Source organism: Colletotrichum fructicola (genome assembly GCF_000319635.2).
Source record: "Colletotrichum fructicola Nara gc5 chromosome Unknown KSG_Nara_v1_contig03, whole genome shotgun sequence".
NCBI classification, from domain to species: domain Eukaryota; kingdom Fungi; phylum Ascomycota; class Sordariomycetes; order Glomerellales; family Glomerellaceae; genus Colletotrichum; species Colletotrichum fructicola.
Genome location: NW_027094053.1, coordinates 4,668,831 through 4,689,235, shown reverse-complemented (window position 1 = coordinate 4,689,235; position 20,405 = coordinate 4,668,831). Strand labels below are relative to the sequence as shown.

Genomic DNA, 20,405 nt, shown 5'->3' with positions numbered 1-20,405 from the left:
GCAGAGGCCGTTGAGACAGCTGAGTAATCTATATGCATGAGTGCCCAATCACTCGCACCGCTATCGCCAAGATTTTCAAGCGTCCAGACATCACCGACTCCAAATGAAGAACAGCTTGAGGTGGTTTATGCAAATGATTTCATGAGGAAGACGTGCTATTCAGGGAGGCCACGAGAGGCCACTCGGCTACAGCACGCGCGTTGTGGGGGAGTCTCTGCCTCTCTTTGGAAAAAAAACCGCGGCCCTCTCCTTGTCGCCGCAACTGCTCTCCTCCCCCGTCTTACAATTCTGACACAAAATAAAAAAGGCCCGGACACCCAACATGATGAAGAAAACAACAGGAAACATTCAGTCATCCAGCCCAGCCAAGCCGTATAAAGTCTCTCTTTCGTCCGGAACCGTATCTTCCGATCCGTTCAAGCCAGCATGCTCATCCGTAGTATTCATGAGTGGTGGTAAAAAGGTTCGTCATCAATGGAGAAGGAGCTCACTTCTCCTTGCTCTCGGTGGTCTGCGCTTCCGTTGACGCGGCGGGTGCAGCGGCTGGCTTTGACTCTTCCTTGGGCTTCTCCACACCCGTCTTGCTCTCCTCCTCGGGCTTCTTGGCGGCCGACTCCTCCGCGTTGCTGTCCTTGATCGTGGTCGAGGTGGCCTTGGAAACCTGGCTCTCGAGGTCCTTGTCCTCCTCTGCGTTGTCGAACATCTCGGTGTCGTCGGAATCGGTCAGGACCTCGGTGCCATCACCAAGGAAGATGATACGGCCCTTGTAGCCACCAATGCCAAAGGGCTTGCCCTTGTTCTCCAGGTCAACGTCGTAGCCGCTGTCGCTGTCGTCGAAGTTGTGGTGAACTCCAGGGCCGCGGAATTCAGCTAGTTGCACGGGATGGATCAGCTCTCTCCTCCTTGGAAAAACGAATGTATGTGTGATGTGTAAGGGGCACGTAACAAATGGGTGGCGGATACGGAGGGTTCAATGGTTGTATTATGGGAGGGGAAGAGAGCGACGATGCGACTCGATGCGAATGGATATGCTGGCGCGTCTCCAACCGTTCTTTTGCTTAGGATGAGGTGGATTCAGTCGTACCGTATTCGGGAGGGGCGCAAGGTCCGTCTCCAGCAGCAACACGCTTGGCAATCTCCTCGTACCACTCCTCCTTGGTCTTGCCGCGCAGAAGGCCGACAATGACCATGGTCATGTTATCGCAACCAACGCCACCAGTCTCCGAGTTGGACGCCAAGCAGTTGTCCATCATGTTCTCGCAGATCTTTTCCAGATCCTGCTTGGCCGCAATGCCACGTCGAACGAACTCGACAACCGCCTGAGACGACTGGCAATCCCAGATACCTGCATATAATACATCAACGCTGTGTCATGTCATCCACGTCCTGTTGTTTGCTTACCGTCACAAGCAATGACCAGGAACTCGTCATCGTCAGTGATCTCGTGGACCTCGACGTCGGGGAAGGCGGTGACAATCTGGGCCTCAGGAGAGAGCTCGGCGCTCTTCTTGAATTCGAAGTCGCCAATGGCACGCGACAGGGCGAGGTTGCCGTTGACACGGCCAAAGTCGACGAAACCGCCGGCGGCTGTGATACGGGATTTCTCGGCTTTTATTGGAATCATGTCAGTCACAATTCCTCCAAAGCCGCGAACACATAAACAACGACAGAAACTATCCACCTTCGAGTTGAGGCTTGTGGTCCTGGGACAAGGGCTTAGCTCGTCCCTTGATACCAAGGACACTTCTCGAATCGCCGGCGTTTGCCTAATTCCCGGTAAGGTTGGTAAGTGAAGCCAAAAGGATCGCCCGTCAGCGGGGACGTCAGCAAACTCACGACGTAGATCTTGTTGTCGGAGATCAAGCCAACACAAGCAGTGCAGCCAGAGACTTCCTCCTCGTACTTGGGATCTGATGCAGCCACCACGCATTAGCTCTTGTTTTTCTTCCAACATTACGTCCATGAGTCTGTACACAGCCCAAAAGAGTGGCCAGAAAGATTGGGAACGGTGTAGAGGTCGAATATTACCGTTCAAGATCGCGCGGTCGGTGGCGAGGAAGCCGTCCTTCAATGCCTGTTCGTAGTTGCCCTTCTTGAAGGTCTCCTGCTTCTTGATGATCTCATGAATGTGCTCTCCAGCAAATAAGGCCACCTTGTCACCTCCGTGTCCATCAAAGACTCCAAAGAAGGAGAGCTTGGAGTCGTGCTTCTTAGCTTCGTCGCTGCCAGGGGCAAGAAGGTCGAGGACGGTGATGTGAGCATCCTCCATGCTTATGCGCCAGCCCTGCATGGCCGACACACCGTAGAGAAGACGTTCATCTTCACCCTTGGCCGAGTTCTACAATTTTGATGTTGAGGTCAGTTGAATGATTCACACATAAAATTGGCAGGTACGTCATCATGGGTGAGGTAGTCGAGCAAGATGAAGCCTGGGCCACGTATCCAGACCCCCGGGTCCCAGAGTTCCCCCGCCCGCACAGGATATCACAAGTGAAGAGCAGGAGGAGCGGGGTCGGAGGCTGGCATGGAAGAAGAGGAGAGCAGGTACAGAGAAAGGCAGTCTGTCGCAAAGGACGGAGACAAAGAGCAGCAGGAGAGACCAGGAGCAAAGGCTCGGGTGGGCGCAGTGGTGGCAGATCCTGACATACCTTCTCGACAACGGGCTCGGAGAGAGTTTGACCCATGATGATGGATGCAATTTGTCGGCAGCGCAGCTACCGGGAGGAAGAGGGGAATTCGGTCGGGCAATTTGCTGGTGCTGGGCGGATCGGATCGCGAGGGAGCAGAATTTTCAGAGCCGTTCGTGGGTGCGCGAGGAAGGCTGAGAAAAAAACAAGAGGCGAGAGGTGAAGAGGGTGGTGCGGTGCGGTACGGTACGGTTGGTGGTGCGGTAGCAAAAGGTTCTAGATCGCGCACAATGGGCAGGAAGCGGGGTATCCGAATCGCAGGGAAATGGCAGGGGATGGTCGGCGATCCCCAAAAGGATTGTGGTGAGAGGAAGACGGCGTGATCGGTCGGACGGTATAGCTGTTTTGCGCGACGAGGTGAGGTTGCGCAGGAGAGGGAGAAAAGGTGAAGGGGAAAGGGGAAAAAGAGAAACCGAACTCAATCGTGGCTCGGTGGGTGAGGTTGTGAGCAAGAAGAGTTTTCCCACAGGAAGAGAGTGGTGGTGACGGTCAGGTCGCGTGTGTTGGTGGCCTGGGGGAGTCGCTGTGCGATACGGAAGGCGCAGAAGCAACACACCTTACCTTACGCACCTAGTAGGCCAGGTATTCGCAGGTAAGGTAGGTACATACCTAGGCAGGCACAGGCCACCGCGACCAACCAACCCAGCCCAGCCCGGCCTGGAGCCGCGGGCATAGCGCGGGATATTGCTGAGGTGAGGTGCTTGCTGGCTCTAACCTAAGCGGGCACATATGTACCCAGCAACCAGCAGCCCAGGCAATGGCAACCACCACGACTAAGGTACTCACTCTGCCATGAGTCCATTGATACATGCAGTAGTACCTCCGACCACGGCACCTCGGTAACCTGCCTACCTTGGCCATTACACAGCAGTTCATGAGCGTCTGTCTTGAGCATCGCTTGAAAATGCAGAGGGGAAAGAGTTGGCCTTGGTAGTCAACGCGCATATCGCCTCCACTGTGCTGCGCTGCTTGCACCAACACCACCCACAATGACAAGGAGTCACCCTTCGGCCGCCTCCCAACAGGTCGGCTGACTAGTCTACAGTTGCAGGGAGTCCACTCAGAGACAGACTGTCCAGTCAAGTCAATCCTGGACTGAAGCAACTGGCCCTGGTAAAGTTGACAAGTTGTCAGTCTCTGGCGAAGGTGCTGAGACCTGAACGTTGAGGGGCGACTCTGTACTGCGCGTGCTTTTCCTCTCTCTTGTAGTCTCCGAGTCTCTCAGTTTATGACTCCCACGCGACCCAGTCAACACCTGGCAACCGCCAGCCAATGGCACACAGGAATGGAAGCACTGGAACAGCGGCACTTGAAGAGGTGACATGCATCGTCATCCTCAAGCATTTCGCCATACAAGGTTTGGCTGCTACTGTTGAAGTCCGATGCGGAATTCCTGATGAGTATGAGCGAGCTTTCCCATGGTTGCGTCATGTCTCGCTTCTTGGCCATACTGCATAGTACACAGAATGATATTTCCTATGCACCATACGCCTGCTAGGCCCGTCTTATTCAGCGAGCTTTAGTACCTCGCGTTGCTTGCTGAATGTCTCCTCTCTTCATCTTACTTCGAAAGCATCACCACAATAAGGACCGTGTTTCCCGGGGACACAGACATCCGTCATCGTTTGATGAAGCCCGCCAGAGCCGTCTTACCCACCTGCCATATCGACTGCACGGTGCTCATGCAAGGCCCCCCTCTTCCTGCTCCTCTCCTCTGCCCAAGGAAAAAAAATCCCCATCTCCCCTCAGCAGCTTTCCCCTCTCCTTTCCCCTTTCCCGCCTCCGAGATCAAGCTACGTAGGGTCCCTGAAGCAGTGCAGTTTGGCGGAAACAAAGGTCCAAGCTCTACCCTCTGCTCTCCTTCTCAAATGTAACACCATGTTGCTCGGTGAATATGGCCCAACGAAGGCAGACCAGCTGCTCTACGCCCAACGTCCTAAACCCCGATGGGGCTTAACGGTGGGGGTTTCCTCTTTTTGGAGCGCGGCGGGCGCTAATCGTCGAAGCTGTGGCTGAGCTCCCCTCCCCCCCGCCGGTGCAGTCGGACCACTCGGTGCAATGTGCGCTGACCGGGTCCCCCCCACAAGGCCAACTCTTGCCCTGTCCAGGATAAAGAGCACAGACTCGTTTTGTTAAATAAAGAAAAGCAGAAGAAAAAAAGGGGTCCGCGGGGTATCGTGCCCCAATATCCAGATTAGCTTTTGTGGCATCGTCAATTCAACATTACAGTCCTAGGTTCCCTGTCAAGGGTCGTCCGTTCAGCCCATCACACCGTGTCCAACCCATTCTAGCATTACCATATCGCCTTCCATTACAGAATCCAATCACCAGAATACACGGAGCCTTGCTTCGCCAGGTGGGTATAACAAATCGCAACGCTTTTAAACGAGGGTGGTGACAAAGTATGCCTTTTACATGAATACGCGGTAATCGTCGCTGCTGTCCAGACGACTCCGAGGTCCTTTCTTCCCCACCGTGCCCGCCTCTGTCATCCAGTCGGAGTTGTCTGATTCAAGGCCTGAGGAGTATCGCGCAAGCCCCTTTCCTTTGCCCAGCACTTCGCTACTCGCCCGAGACGATGCGTAGCCCGGCTGGGCGCCGGACGGACCCTGTTCCGCGGGAGAATTCCTGCTCCAGCGTCCCGTAGATATGGCATTGGAACTGGATGATCGTCGCCGAGACAACGACATCTGCTTTCCGTGTCGGCTTTCCCTGCCGATTCTTGGCCCGCTGGAGTCTTTCTTGACAATGCTGAGAGGTCGAGGAGACATGGAAGACTGGTTTCTCAGGAAAGGAGAGGTCTGGGCCAGCTCAGCGTAGGCGATGCCCAGAGAATCCCTGGGTATTGTCTGCCAATTTTCCGTTCCCCGCGTTGAGGACTCCAGGGAGTCTGAGTCGCTGTCGAGGTTGTAGCGATTGCGGGACGGTACGACGGAGCGCCCGCCAAAGAAAGGGCTGGAGTCCGACTTCCTGCTGATAGGCCGACTCATCATGGACCCCGTCCACGACCCCGGCTGCGAGTCTTGACGCCCCATTCTACCTCTTCCTGACCCGGACCGAGAGCTGCGAACGCTGTTCTGTGATCTAGAACTTAGCAAGGAGAATGTCCGCCTCGGCCTTTGAGCGGGAGAAAAGCGCCGGCCGTGGGTGGGATGCGACCCCAATGGTGTCGGCTGCTCAGGAATTGACGCCAGACTATCCGAGTGTGTAGCAGCCGAGAGTGGCGTTGACCTGTCGAGGACTAGTCTCGACGGCTCTCCCCATGGACTCGTGTAAGCCATATCTGGTGTTGCCTGGATGCTGCTTACTTCGTCATGCATCGAAGGGATGGTGACGTCCAGGGCGCTGCGGAAAGAGTCGTCTCGCTCACCCTGGAGGAAGCCGGAGGAACCAGAAAGGACATCGCTCGGACCGTCATATGTGCTTGTTGATCCTTGGTGCGCGTGTTGTGGTTGGAAGTAAACACCCTCGGTGAGCCATGACGACCCAAATGAGGGCGAGGTAGGCACACTCCTGTCGCTCCGAGGACTCCTCCAGTGTGACGAGTTGCGGTGAAGTGACTGGGAGATGCGGGAGCCGGTGATTGTTGAAAGCGTTCTCGACTGTCGCATCCTCGCCACTGCAGAGTTGAAGTATCCTCGGCTGCGACGGCTGTCTTCGGGCCTCTTGATGATCTCGACCATGGATGGATTGGACGTTTCCCGGCTGTGTCTGCTACCATTCCAAATAAAGCTGCCAGGTACAGGCTCCGATATCTGACTCTTCTTCTGCTCGTGTATGGAGTCGCGTTGTCTCCTTCGTCGGCAGCAGATAATCAAGATCACTATGGCGAAAAGGAAAAGAATAGGAAGGAGCACCGCCAAGGCAATGAGCCCGGGATTCAACCCTCTTCTTGAATTTTCGCTTGCTGCGGACTTCGTAGGGCTGGCAGAAGGCGTTGGTTGCGCCGATGTGGTGGTCACAGCTGCCGACAAAATTTCAAGATCTGCAGCAACGGTCTCGGACTCTCCTGAGCTCTTCGAGGTGGCCTTGACGAGAAGCTTGGTGTTCTTCGGTGACGCAGACTTGGGGACTGTTCCTGTGATTTTGAGCCCATCAACCTCCACCCAATCTTGCGAGTTGCTGAGGCCCAATTCTACATCGACTGGAGTCCATAAATAGGGCTCAACGTCAAATGAGAAGGCTTCCCCAGGCGTAACATCGAATTGGAGTGTTGTGTTCCGGAAGATTCGAGTCGTTATCAAGACAGACAACAAGATATCAAGAGTATCTTGGTAGACATCTCGAAACGTGAGCGTGGAATTCGAGGATTTTGCGTCGTCGGGAGGTGTGCCCTTCAGGACTAGCGTCGAATTATTGACCGAGAGCCAGCTCGGTAAGTTGGAAGTGGTGAGGTTCAGATCAGTCGGCGCGATAGATTTGCCGTCCAATTTGATGCTTTCGGCCAATGTTTCGTAAGATACTTCTTGCCCCGCCGTCGCGTTGATGTTGACGATGGGAGTATCAGTCGTCAGTTTGTGCGCGCCAACGACGATAGAGAACACGACTGAAACGGCCGAAAATCCTACAATGTCAGACCCAACAAGACTAAAGTCAAACTTTTGAGGCGGCTGAACCAAAGACTCGAATGGCGGAGTCTTTCCAGTGAACGTCAGACTGCCAGAGTCGAACTTGATCCATGAAGGTAGAGGGCTGTTATTTGCTGAAGTGGCGTAGTAGTTAATGCCGTTTCCCGTGTAGGAGAACGTGTCCTTGGCGAATGAGAAGGAAAAGTCGGAAGCAGGAGAGGCTACGACTGCAGATGGCGAAGAAGTGTCGCCAAATTGCTGGATTTGTTCGGATAGCGGAATCTTGACTGTTGGTGCCGGGTTCCTGGTCACCACGAGAGTAGCCGTCATTGTCGCCGAACCAGAGTCGTCTGTCGCAATGATATCTACTGGAACCCCAACTACCTCCCCGGACGGAACATCGGCATCTTGAGGCGTTCCTGACAGACGCCCGGTGCTGCTGTCGATTGAGAGCCATTTTGGTGCATCTCTTAGGCTGTAAGAGATTTGTGATTGAGAAGAAAAGGTTTGCGGTGAAAGAGTGTATGAAAATGGCTCGGATATCCTCGTCGCTGGTGGCAGCTGGGAATTGAATGGAAAGTAAACGACCGGAACTGCGCCTGTCCGCGCAGCTAGATGGAGTAGCAGTAGCACCCGCAGCATCCCAAATGAGGCCATGTCTGACGGGATGAGTGAAATGAGCGGCATCTGCGAGCCAAAGAAGCGGAAAACAACAACAACAAATTCAATGAGAGAAAGGCATGGCAGACGAAGGTTATCTCGGCAGCAGAGACGGGAGAAGCACAGGACGATACCAGGAGAGGATACACTTGGCGCGAATCATATTGCCATGTTTTCCTGTCTGCCGGTGCTTGATGCCTCCCTTCGCGCCAGTGGTCGCGCCCTCGCAAAGGAGTCGCGAGTGAGCGCGCATCGCGCACACTAACGTTTCCCGTTCCATGTGGTTTCCAAAGGGCACTCGCCCTGTCTCCTACCAAACGGGGACAAGGACGAGCCTCGTTTCAGAGTGATGCGAGCTAAATCGCCATAATGGGAGGCTTAGGCGAGGAGTATTCGATGTGTCCATTCCAGTGACAGGTTGAAGGCCTGGGAAGGGTGGTGAGAAAGACTTCATCTCGAAGGTCCGAGGGAGGCGGGATGAGACATATCCACTCGGGATGTTCACCTTCACGGTGAGTGGAATGCAACGCTGTGATCGCTGGCTCAGCTCAAGTCGTTTTGGAAGGTTCCAATAGTATGTATTGGACATGACATTCATAAAGTCCACGACGATACACGATACGATGACGTTCAGTGTCACGGAGAAACGACGTGAAGTTGTCGACTGTAGAGTTATGTGAGCTGAGGAATGGCTCCTCAGTAGGAAGCTCTTGTCCAGTACGGATATCCCTAACGCGGTTTGGGTAAAAGCGCAGGGTAACTTTGCTATTCTCGCAGGGTGCGTCTTTCCGGCCAATCAGAGCCTTGTAATGGTAGTCGTCCCTTCCTAATACTGCCTCTCTCAGTCACTACCCGCCCGCTAAGTCAAAATACCTTACTGCCCTCTACGCAGCCCACATTTGTCCTCTGTGCCTGCCCCCTACGCTTGGTTTTGTGCCTACATTTTGCACCTGCCTTCTGCGCTGCCTTCTGCTGTAGGTCACATATGAGTCAAACGCTGAATAAATGGGCCCAGAAGCAGATTCAAAGCCTTTGGTTGGCTTTCACCCCTGCTAAAGCCTGTGACTAATCTTTTAAACTCTGCTTCCACGTGACCGCGCCGTCAGAACCTCCCGCCCACCTCACTGTAAGAAAAAACTGCCCCTCCGCCGACGATCGGCGCACAGCAGAATTCCCCTCTGGTGACACATCTTCCTAGTCAACACTTTCGATCTTGCAATTGTGTTCTACCGGCTCAGTACAACAAAACTTGCTGTCTCTCTGCCGCTATGGGGCTTCCTGATCCCACCATCGACCTTGACTGGGGCGGCTATGTTGGCGCCATCCACGAGATATTCCGCAAGAATGCTTTGAAGAATCCTGATGCGCCGTGCGTCACGGAAACAGCCTCCTCCACCACAATTGAGAGGAGATTCACCTACAAGCAGATTTATGATGCGTCCAACATTCTGGCCAACCAGCTTCACGAAGCTGGCATCACCAATGGCGATGTCGTTATGATCTTTGCTTCTCGTTGCGTTGAACTCGTCATCGCCTTCATGGGAACCCTGGCTGCCGGTGCCACTGTTACCGTCCTGGACCCCGCATACCCCCCAGCGAGACAACAGATCTATCTCGAGGTCTCACAGCCCAAGGCTCTGATCACGATTGGCCGAGCCAGGGACGATCATGGTGATTTTGCGCCGCTTGTTCAGAAGTACATGGACGAGGAACTATCTCTCAAGATCCAAGTACCCGAGCTACGGATGAGCGATGATGGCCGTCTTACCGGTGGCGAGATTGACGGCAAGCAAGTCTTTACCGATACTGAAAGCAAAGCACAAGCGCCCCCGGATGTTCTGGTAGGGCCCGACTCAACAAGTATCTTGAGCTTTACCAGTGGCACAACATCAAGACCCAAGTCGAGCCCCCCGCAACTGTTGAAGCTTAGAAACTAGCTGACAATTCATAGGGGCGTGTTGGGCCGTCATTACAGCTTAGCCAAGTACTTCCCATGGATGGCTAAAACATTCAACTGGACCTCGGACACAAAGTTCGCTTGTCTGAGGTAGAGCCCCTTAAAGATGATGCCCGTCACAGCTCTGCTAACCAATTACAGTGGTATAAGCCATGATCCTATTCAGCGAGACATTTTCAGTCCGCTTTTCATGGGTGGAGAGCTGATTTGCCCTGCTCGAGAGAACATCGCCCACGAAAGGTTGGCTGAGTGGTTCCGTGATCACAAACCCAATGCGGTCCATTTGACACCCGCGATGGGTCAAATCTTGTGCGGCGGTGCTAAGGCAGAGTTCCCTTCATTGAAGTGGGTTCTCTACGTTGGTGATATTTTGACCAAGAAGGATTGCGCTTCGCTCCGCAAGCTGGCACCCAACGCGGAGATCTGTGCTGCCTATGGTACCACTGAGACGAGCCGCAGCGTGTCGTACTATCACATCAAGAGCCGCGCTGAAGATCCAGATGCGTTGGATAGATTGGGCGACATTATTCCTGCTGGAAGGGGCATTGAGAATGTCCAGCTTCTTGTAGTCAACCGCGAGGATCCTACCAAGCTTTGTGGCGTTGGAGAGGTTGGTGAGATCATGCTGAGAGCAGCAGGCTTGGCTGAGATAAGTCTCTCCCTTCCATGATAGAGTCCTGCTAACCTTCTGCTGCACGGATATCTGGATGACGAAGAGAAAACCAAGGAGAAGTTCCTCCAGAACTGGTTTGTCGACAACCAGAAATGGGTTGATGCCGATAACAAAGTCGCTGATCACGCTAAAGAGCCCTGGAGAAAGTACTACAAGGGCCCTCGAGACAGAATCTACAGAAGCGGCGACTTGGGGTACTTCTTGGACGACTCCGGTAACGCTGCCATCATAGGCAGAGCTGATGATCAAGTTAAAATTCGTGGCTTCCGAATTGAGCTTTCTGAGATTGACAGCAACTTGAGGGGACACGCCATCGTTCGCGAGTGCAAAACGCTGCTTCGAAGAGACCGGAACGAAGAGCCAACATTGGTCAGCTACATTGTGCCTGAACAGCAAGAATGGCTCAAATGGCTGGCAGAGCGCAGCCTGGACGACACCAAGGACGAAGGCACTCAGATCGGACCCGTCTTCGTATATTCCAAGCGCTACCGGCCGTTGCAGACAGAGATTCGTGATCATCTCAAATCTCGATTGCCAGTTCAGGCTATCCCGACTTATTTTATCTTCTTGGACAAGATGCCTTTGAACCCGAACGGCAAGATTGACAGCCCAAACCTACCGTTCCCGGACGCGGCTCTGATCTCGCAAGAGACTTCAGAGGAGGATCTAAAGAGATGGGAAACGCTTAGCAGCACCGAGAAGGAACTGGCGGAGCAGTGGGCAACGCTGATCAGTGGTCTGAATGCGAGAACTTTGCAGCCTGAGTCAGATTTCTTTGAAAGTGGTGGGCACAGTCTGCTGGCCCAGCAGCTCCTTCTCAATATCCGCAAGCAACTGGGGGTCAACATGACCATCAGCTCGCTGTACTCAAACTCGTCCCTCGGGGCTCTCAGCAAGCAGATTGACCGCCAGCGTGACGGCAAGAACGATTCGGCCGCGACGGAGGAAACCGAGGCTGCATATGCCGAGTCACTCGACAAGCTGCTCGGTAGTCTCGATGCTAAGTACCAGACAGCGGACGCCGCAGCACTCTCGCCGGAAGGCAAGACAACCGTGTTTGTCACCGGCGCCACAGGCTTCTTGGGCTCCTACATTGTTAAGGACCTGCTCGCGCGTGAGAGTATAAATGTGATCGCCCATGTCCGTGGAACAAAGAGCGTCGCGGCTGCCCTCGAGCGGCTTCAGAGGTCACTTCGCGGATACGGCGTATGGCAGGATTCTTGGGCTGCTAGGCTTAGCGCAGTCATCGGTGACCTGGCTCAGCCGCGTCTTGGACTCGATGACGATACGTGGAAGATGCTTGGCGACACTGTCGATGTGATTATCCATAATGGTGCCCTCGTTCACTGGGTAAAGCAGTATGAGCATCTTGAGCGCAGCAATGTTCTGTCAACACTCGATGCCCTGCGGCTGTGTAACCAGGGAAAGCCTAAGCTCTTCTCATTCATCAGCTCGACAAGCGTTCTGGATACGGACCACTATCTGGATTTATCACACGAACAGACCAAGACTGGGCAAGGCGCTGTTATGGAGGCTGATGACATGATGGGCAGTCGCACCGGTCTCGGCACCGGATACGGCCAGTCCAAATGGGTAAGTAGCCTCCACAGACACTCTCTTCGCAAGTAACATCCGTTCTAACGCACCACAGGTCTCTGAACAGCTCGTCCGCGAGGCTGGCAGACGCGGCCTCCTTGGATCGATCATCCGACCTGGCTATATCCTTGGAGATGCTGCTACTGGTGTCTGCAATACCGACGACTTTCTTCTCCGCATGCTCAAGGGCTGCATCCAACTTTCCAGCCGTCCGCATATCATCAACACGATCAATGCTGTGCCTGTAGGCCACGTCTCTACCGTGGTTGTTGCAGCTTCCCTGAATCCTATCCCGGCTGGAACTGCGAATAGCGTCCGCAGCAGCAGCGATGACGTTGGTGTCCATGTTATCCATGTCACTGCCCATCCTCGCCTACGCATGAACGAGTATCTTTCTACCTTGAGCTTCTATGGCTATGATGTTCCCGAAGTGGATTACGACAATTGGAAGGCCCAGCTCGAGACCTTTGTCTCGGCAGGTCCCACCCAGAAAGACGAGCAACAGAGCGCCCTGATGCCTCTTTTCCACATGGCAACGAATGACCTCCCTAAAGACACCCGCGCGCCGGAACTTGACGATCGCAATGCTGTCGCTGTTCTCAAGGCCGATGCGGACCGGTGGACAGGTATTGACGAGAGTGCGGGAGATGGCATTAGTAGGGAATCGGTTGGCCGTTTCTTAAGATATCTCGTCGAAACCAATTTCTTGCCGCGTCCGACTGGACGGGGCAGGGAATTGCCGGCTATCAAAGATGGTGTTGTTGAGGCGCAAGCGAAATGGGGCGTTGGAGGACGTGGTGGTGCAGCGTGATGAGAGGCAAAGAGAACAAAACTCAAAATCTAGAAAGTGAGGACATGTTTCAATGGATGGAAACGCCTAAGCTAAAGGAATAGACCTTGAAGAGAACTTGCACCTGCTTCACTATGCTGCGAGTACCTAGTCTTTGAGTCCTCAAGGATTTCATAGTTGTGCACCTGTTTCCTGGATGAGCACCAGCTGGATCACATCCTCTAGGTACCGATGCCTACTTAGATCAGCTTGTCAAGTTCTGGCCTACAGTGTGTACCCCGTTTAAGTAACTGTGCGATGTTTCAAAGGTTTGAAATCACGCCAGACCGCCCTCAAACTCGAAGTAAAGCAGCGACAGCTCAGGTTCGACGCTAGAAACAAACTTGGCGGCCGAGTGTGACTACCTTACTGAGGTAGGCACTGGACCTGAGGTAAGGCAAGCAAGCTCCTTCCACGTCTTTCTCGGACGACCAGAGAAGGTGATGACTCGATGGGAAGTGTGGAACTTGCAAGCAGAACCCGCCGCTGAGGACGGGACACTACACTAAGGGACCAATGTGAAAGTCGGGGCAACCCCGCTTGAGGCAAACGCACCTCCCCTTATCGGAAAGTCTAGATTGTCGTCGACCTCAGAAAAAAAAAAAAAAAAAAAAGGCCCAACAAAGACCAGCGATACCGCTCTTTTCTGCCTCAGATCTGCAAACGCCCAAAAGCACCACCTGCCTTGAGAGAATCAAACGCGCTCTCAGCCTGCTCTACCTACAACCTTGCTTCCAGACGCACTCGACTTACCGTTGCATCATCCGTACTTACCCAGAAACAAACAATAGCATTATGAGAATTCTCAACAACCCTCTCATTCCAGAACAGATGGACTCCGCCGAGAGGTCTCCCTCGCCCGAGTTCTCGCCCTTGGCGATCGGCGAAGATCTCACCCCGCTACCCGCCTACAAGGCCGCACAAACCAACTCCTTCGACATCGCCGGCCTACTGTCCACTCCCCTCAAGCTCCACGAGGACCTCGCTTCGGGATGCGGAGGTCAAACCTGGCCCGCGGGCATGGTGTTGGCAAAGCACATGCTGCGTTACCACCGGGAAGCTCTGACCGGAGCCAGAATGTTGGTGACTCGGCCCCATTGCGCTCGCCACGTTTCCTGAGCTGGTTATCCCCGAGCTCAAGCTCGCCTACACTTTGCTGCAAATCCTGCTGCACTTGACTTGCCGGAACTTAACCGCATGCTAATGCGAGAGAACATGTCGTGGAAAGAAGTTGAGCTGACTCGTGGCTTTTCGGAGCAAATAGACTAGAGCTAGGTGCCGGCGGCGGACTCGTCGGTTTGGCTGTTGCTCTAGGTTGTGACCTGCAGCAAACGCCGCTGTACCTCACAGACCAGGACGAGATGTTCGAGCTCATGGGCAGGAACACCAAGCTGAATGGTCTTGATGGCAAGGTTAAGCCCATGATCCTGAATTGGTAAGTAATTTCCATTTACCTCCGATTCCAGCCGTGCGCATCCTTCCCCCAGACCATCAGCCCCAGACTTGGGACAAGTGAGAGGTGTCTGCCAGCGCTGAGGAGTTGCGCGTGCGCGGGAACCAGCAGCGCACCAAAGAGTTATGAAGCCAAAGACTTACAACTTGTCCTGGCTCACTCTGCTACTGCGCTGCGCTGCAATGCACAAGTCCAAGCACAAGCAGGCTGCGCATGCACTCGGCTGATGAACGGATGACTGATGAACGACACAGGGGCGAGCCGTTATCACAAGAAGTCGTCGACTTCAAGCCGAATGTCATACTCGCAGCCGACTGCGTGTACTTTGAGCCCGCCTTCCCGCTTCTATTGGAGACATTGACAAATTTGCTGACGCTGGAGCCCGACGCGACCATCTACTTCTGTTTCAAGAAGAGGAGACGCGCCGACATGCAGTTTCTCAAGAAGGCACAGAAGGCGTTCCAAGTGACAGAAATCGTGGATGATGATCGCGCCATATTCAGCAGAGAAGGGCTGTTTCTGTACACCTTCGCCAGCAAGAAGCCGACCGCCAACGGTGCTCGACAGTAGTGAGCATTGACTGGCATCCTGTCATTGGCAAACCGTTCTCTTTTTGGGAAAGACAGCATCAAGCGCCTGTTTCGCAAAGCTCTCGGGAGTCGGGATCTGAAAGCCTCGACACGGGCCCAGGGATTTGCGCAGTGCGCCATGTCAAACAATGACTCGAAGTCGAAAGGCTACTTGACCTTGACAACTTTTGGTGTCACTTGCGCGCCAGAGTAGGTGTGCGGAGATCCATGAGTTTGTCCGTTGGCTCAGGGAAAAGGACGAGATGAAAAACGATTGTTGTCTCCTTGCTTGCCTCGTTCGAGGATTCCAACCCACAGCCCAAGGCGGGGCGATGTCGTGTACTGCTCGGTGTCGTGGACATCTCTGAGAGGTCGCTGCACCGCGTCAGCTGACAGTCGATGCAGAAAGCGCCTGTCATCAACAGCGTGGAAGAGACGCAATAATAGACGAATAGAGAATAGAGAAATAGAGGCTCATGTCAATCAAAAGAAGCTTTTTAGAGCACCACATATCGTTGGATCCAACACGCATGTGATCTCCAAGAGTAGTGGAGAACTGTGCGGGTGGGCATACAAGATCTGGTCCCCAGAGTTCAGAATTCAGATTTCAGACTCCGGACGATCATTTGATGGGATGGTTGGCTTTACCATAGCGCAACTACGAGCAAGAGATGTGGACGAGAAAGCTGTGAGTAAAGGCCGGACGACGGCTCGAAGGAAAGCGAAATCAAGACTAGCCCGAGAATAGGTCTCAGGAGTGAGAAGTAAGAACGGTCACCGAACAGGTGAGGGGTTTTCTGTTCCTTCCCCTTCACACAACTGCAGGCTGCTGCAAGCCATTAACGAATCAAGCATCAAGCCGCGAGTGGCCGAATGAAGATGCAATGCGGGAAAATCTCTGCGTGGTTGGCGCCGCGGTACGACGCCCACCCAACGTGTCAACGTGTCAGCGTGTCAGCAGTGTCCACCAAACCACTGTAGGTTTGCAAGCACGAACAAGGAGCTATTAACTGCAGCGCAGAGGCTAGCCATTCGAATTTTTAGAAGGGAGAAGGTGATGTGGCATTGCCTGAATTGCCTGATCATCCGGGATCAGAGCCGGACAGGGGGAGAATGGGCTGTGAGGGTTGCGCCGGGCGGGGGCTTTCCACCGAGGCGTCGCTGTGATTGGCGCGTACCTTACATCTGCAAGGAACCCGTCGCCCAAGCCCGGTGTCTGGATCTGCTCGGGCGCTCGCCTTGGTCGCTTGAGGGCTGCCAGTCTGCTTCCTTCGTTGCATCGCCGGTTGATTTTGTTTTTGGCTTTCAGTTCTCCCCCTTCCGTGCCTTGGTCAGGGTTGAGCAATCGTTACTTAGCGTCAGGCACAGGTGAGCGGGGGACCTGACCTGGTGCCAACACCCTTGAAAGGTCGCCCTCGACGCTGACCATTGAGTTCTGAATGACACTGACTTCTCCTGCGCGGCACGGTAAGGTAACATCCCAAGTTGTCGACCAGTGTTTCTTTTTTCACGTTTCTCCTGGTGCGTCATCTGTCCAATGTTGCATCGCACATTGCAGCCGCCATGGCGCCGGCATGCTCAACCACGGTCTGCTGGGATCCTTCTCGCAGCGCGGCAACGGTTGCGCCTTCTTCCATGAGAGACAATTAACTAACACCGAGCCAGAATGCTGGCGCAGCAGGCGCAGGCCTCCCGCGGCACGGCACCTCACAATAAGGGAAGGTACTGTGTGTGCGCAGAGCATGGCGGTTGGCAGGCAGGTACCCGTCCTGGGCACCCCGGTGCCACCGGATGATCGTCATTCTTTTGTTTCCAGGATTCCTAGACGATGCGAGGGGAGGGGAGAAACGGTGTTCGGACCCTGGACCACCTACGTGCTACCTACCCCCTGGGCTGGGTCTCTCGGGGCTGGGCTGGCCGCCAGGGCCTTGGGTGAGGAGGAGGGAAAAAAAAGCTGGAGCGCACTTCCCAGTTTCCGCGTGTTTCAAGCACCAGCATCTCTCCGGCGGTTCATCCAATCATCAAGTATGGGTGGGAAGAAACAAGATGACATTATGACAGGCAACGACAAGCTTGGAATGAGACGGGAGCCCGGGAGACGAAGGCAAGAAGGCATGGACATGGGACGAGGGAACGAGGCAAGAGACGCGCAGCCCGGCCCAGTTCCAGCCCTGAAGCCGTGCCGTCAACCGCGCTGCAGCGGCAAATCCAAGAGCAATTGGCAACTACGAAGCACGCGCAGACCTTGCGGTTACGCATGTGATGGGCCAGCATAACGAGTCAATTGCGAGATGGAAGCTCTCCAGACCCCGGCTTCTTATTGCCGTTCTTACGTTGGCAGGATACGTTACGATGCCCCAGTCCGATCCATCCACCACTTCCCGATATCCAATACTCTGTATTCTCGACGGATGTGCGGCTAGAGTTCAAACAACCAGTACTGTCTCTGACTCCCTGTACGCGTTGCTGGTTCAATGGTTTGAGCGAAACGGCTGTCAAGTTGCGTTTCCTCGGCATCCATTTGCCTAATGTTTTCTCGGGTTGCGGTTGTCGTCCCTGGTTGCCTCAGCCCAAGTCGGTTTCGGGTTGGTCTGGCTGGCAAATATCCCATCTCCAACATCCTAATAAGCGGAGGCGTTCAAGCCCTGGAGAGCCAAGATGGGCCATGCCAGAACTGCGAACCCCAAGAGGCATCCTCTCCTCGTCTGCTTGCCTGATCTCGTGGCGTGCTTGGTGCCAGCGATGCCAGTCTGGAGCGAACGGGCTCGTGCTAGTGCCATCCAACGGGTTGTTCACGCCCCCTGGACTTGCTTCTTTCGTGTTGGTACGTTCTTTTTTCGGACCTCCAGCATCCAACGGTCCAGTGACGAGTGAGTGAGGTCGTCGAGGCAGTTTGTCTGCCTCTCCAAGTTGGTCCAGGGGGGTTGCAGGGACGGTTACAACTCAAGAATCCTGGTTTCCACGCCATGACAAGGCCCCGCTTTTGCTTTTTATTCCCTCTCGGGGCTTTTGCGAATTCTGTTGTCACTACCGCTAAGGCGGCGGTGGCAGTGAGCGAGCGAGAGAGAGTGCGCAGTCAACCGCCCCGGAACCTGCAGCCCAGCCAAACAACACAACACGACCAGACAGGCCTCGAAGGATCATCAGGTACTCCCGCATACTGCCGTGCTAGCTGAGGTACCTGCCAATGGAGTCTGTCCTCCACCCTCCGTCAGCATTCTCAGCACGCTCAGCACCTGCAGGCCTCCACTCCACACACCACATCCACTCGACCTCACAGGCTCACACCCCCGGGCCCCCGTTCCGCCCCTGGCCCCCTAACCCAGTCTCGCCAGTCCCGAACAGGCTCACTTTCGTGTTGTGTTCCCATCGTTTGGTACCTCGCTTGGTCCACGAAAGTGTTCTGGGATACAAATCCCAGCCGGCCTCCGCTTCCCAGATCGCCCATCTGGATCTCTCTTTTTTTTTTTCCTCTTTCCTCTCCATCCAACAACGCTCCCTCTTGTTCGACCAAAACCAATTCATTCCTTTCCTTGGACCCCCTTGAGCAGTGCTCGACCGACTTCAGTCCAACAGACTATCCAACCAATTCATTCCTTCACAGACTGTTTCGAGGACTCGTCCAAACATTATCATCCGGTCTCCAGCTGTCAGCAAAAGAGTGTTCAGTGAACTACTCCTTTCATCCTATCTTTCCAGCCTACCAGGAACCTCAGTACATACCAAAGCGTGCCCCGAGCTTCCTGCCGTCAACCTTGAACCTGCCAAGCTTCACACGCTCCCGCAAGCCATTCCTTGATCGAGAGGCTCAGCCCATTGCATTCATTTCGCTTCCAGCTCATCCTTCACGGAAGATCATCACTCAAGAGACCGTATAAGTCTCCTGACCAACAACACCAACATCACAACTCACCAAACACCGAGTTCACCATGAAGACCTCTGCCATCTTCTGCGCCGCCCTGGCTGCCGCCGCCGTTGCCCAGCCCCACCAGCACGGAAACAAGAAGCGCCATGTCCACGGCAAGCACCAGAAGCGCGCTCTCGTCACTGAGTGGGTTACCGAGACCGCCTACGTGACCGAGTGGGTTGATGCCACCGAGACCGCCTGGGTCCCCTCCTCCGAGGCATCTGCCACTCCCTCCGCCGTTCCCACCACCTCCGTGCCCGGCCAGTTCTTCGAGCCCGGCAACTCGCCCTCTTACACCACGCTGTCCACCTCGACCAAGGCCGCTGCACCCGTTGTTCAGGAATCCATCCAGCAGGCTCCCGTTGTCTCGTCCAGCAGCTCCACCCCTGCTCCCGCTCCCCAGACCCCGACTCCTCAACCCGCTCCTCAGCCGACCACCACTTCTGTCTACATCGCTCCCGTCATCGTTCCTACCACCCCTGCCTACGTTGCTCCTGTTGTCGCCACCACCAGCACTCCTCAGGTCCAGGCCCAAGCCACCACCGGCAGCAGCAGCGGCGGCAGCAGCAGCAGCAGTGGTGGCTCTTCTTACAGCGGTAAGCTGACCTACTACGCCATCGGCCTGGGTGCTTGCGGCGAGGACGACAGCGGCAAGGACAAGACTGAGAACATTGTTGCTCTCTCCGTTCTCATGATGGGCTCGGTTTCCAACGGCAACTCCTACTGCGGTAAGAAGATCCAGATCTCCGCCAACGGCAAGACCACCACCGCCACCGTTCGCGACAAATGCATGGGCTGCTCTCACGATGCCATCGATGTCAGCGAGAAGGCCTTCCTCGAGATCTTTGACAGCCTCGATGTCGGTGCCGGTACCGTCGACTGGAAGTTCATCAACTAAGCTTGACGTTCAAAACGCTTGCTTATTCCTCTATCCCATTCCAGTCTCAGCACGGCCGTCAGGGGTTCTTTCTCTTCTTTTGGGTGCGCTTTCCTAGCGAGGGCTTCGCACCGATCAGGTTCACCTCATTCACAAGAAATGATTGGCTTCAAGCTTCCTTGGGCCAGCCGTCTTTTTTCTTTCTCTGATTCAAATCTCAAATAACAAATATTTGGTTACATATACCCCTCCTTTTCCTGGTCAGTCAAAAGGGACGGCGCCTGATTCAACAGCACGGGAACTGGATTGGATCAACAAAAGGGCAAACAACAAGACCTGGCACGCCGGTCTTGAATGACGTGATGACGATATCTCTATACCTGCGGATGCGAAATTCCTCCCATGCTTGTGGGAGGTGTTGGGCAATCTGGGGGCGGACATCTGGTGTTTCTGTTTATGTGGACATTCTTACCATCGGGTCGGCTCATAGAACTTACAATTCAAATGTATATATCTATTAGGGGTATGGATAGGGGCGTGTGCTTTCGCGCCTCCCATCCTTCCCCGGACGTGGGTTATTGGCAAACCACTGCCAAGAAGGAAGAAAAATATCAAAAACCAAAAAGTT

The 20,405-nt window shown here is 54.4% G+C and overlaps 5 protein-coding genes across 5 annotated transcripts; 3 read left to right on the top strand and 2 right to left on the bottom strand.

Annotated features, from left to right (window-relative positions):
- Positions 1 to 487: 487 nt before the first annotated feature.
- Positions 488 to 2,684, bottom strand: CGGC5_v006122 (Protein phosphatase 2C-like protein 2; the record flags this gene model as incomplete). Its single annotated transcript, XM_032035300.1, has 7 exons — positions 488 to 870; positions 1,085 to 1,345; positions 1,402 to 1,608; positions 1,682 to 1,766; positions 1,837 to 1,910; positions 2,029 to 2,338; positions 2,649 to 2,684. The coding sequence occupies 7 exons, from the start codon at positions 2,682 to 2,684 to the stop codon at positions 488 to 490; spliced, it is 1,356 nt and encodes a 451-aa protein (XP_031892860.1).
- A 2,414-nt stretch (positions 2,685 to 5,098) lies between these two features.
- On the bottom strand, positions 5,099 to 7,585 carry AXL2 (Axial budding pattern protein 2; the record flags this gene model as incomplete). The annotated part of the gene is made up of 1 exon (XM_032035289.1): positions 5,099 to 7,585. One exon carries the CDS (start codon positions 7,583 to 7,585, stop codon positions 5,099 to 5,101), a length of 2,487 nt encoding a protein of 828 aa, XP_031892379.1.
- A 1,598-nt stretch (positions 7,586 to 9,183) lies between these two features.
- lys2 (L-2-aminoadipate reductase large subunit) lies at positions 9,184 to 12,952 on the top strand (the record flags this gene model as incomplete). Its single annotated transcript, XM_032035279.1, has 5 exons — positions 9,184 to 9,815; positions 9,867 to 9,962; positions 10,014 to 10,482; positions 10,546 to 12,138; positions 12,197 to 12,952. The coding sequence occupies 5 exons, from the start codon at positions 9,184 to 9,186 to the stop codon at positions 12,950 to 12,952; spliced, it is 3,546 nt and encodes a 1,181-aa protein (XP_031892382.1).
- Positions 12,953 to 13,765: 813 nt separating this feature from the next.
- EFM6 (Protein-lysine N-methyltransferase EFM6) lies at positions 13,766 to 14,993 on the top strand (the record flags this gene model as incomplete). The annotated part of the gene is made up of 3 exons (XM_032035268.1): positions 13,766 to 14,049; positions 14,235 to 14,405; positions 14,678 to 14,993. The coding sequence occupies 3 exons, from the start codon at positions 13,766 to 13,768 to the stop codon at positions 14,991 to 14,993; spliced, it is 771 nt and encodes a 256-aa protein (XP_031892381.1).
- A 3,929-nt stretch (positions 14,994 to 18,922) lies between these two features.
- CGGC5_v006118 (Allergen Asp f 7-like protein) lies at positions 18,923 to 19,798 on the top strand (the record flags this gene model as incomplete). The annotated part of the gene is made up of 1 exon (XM_032035257.1): positions 18,923 to 19,798. One exon carries the CDS (start codon positions 18,923 to 18,925, stop codon positions 19,796 to 19,798), a length of 876 nt encoding a protein of 291 aa, XP_031892384.1.
- Between the last annotated feature and the right edge of the window lie 607 nt (positions 19,799 to 20,405).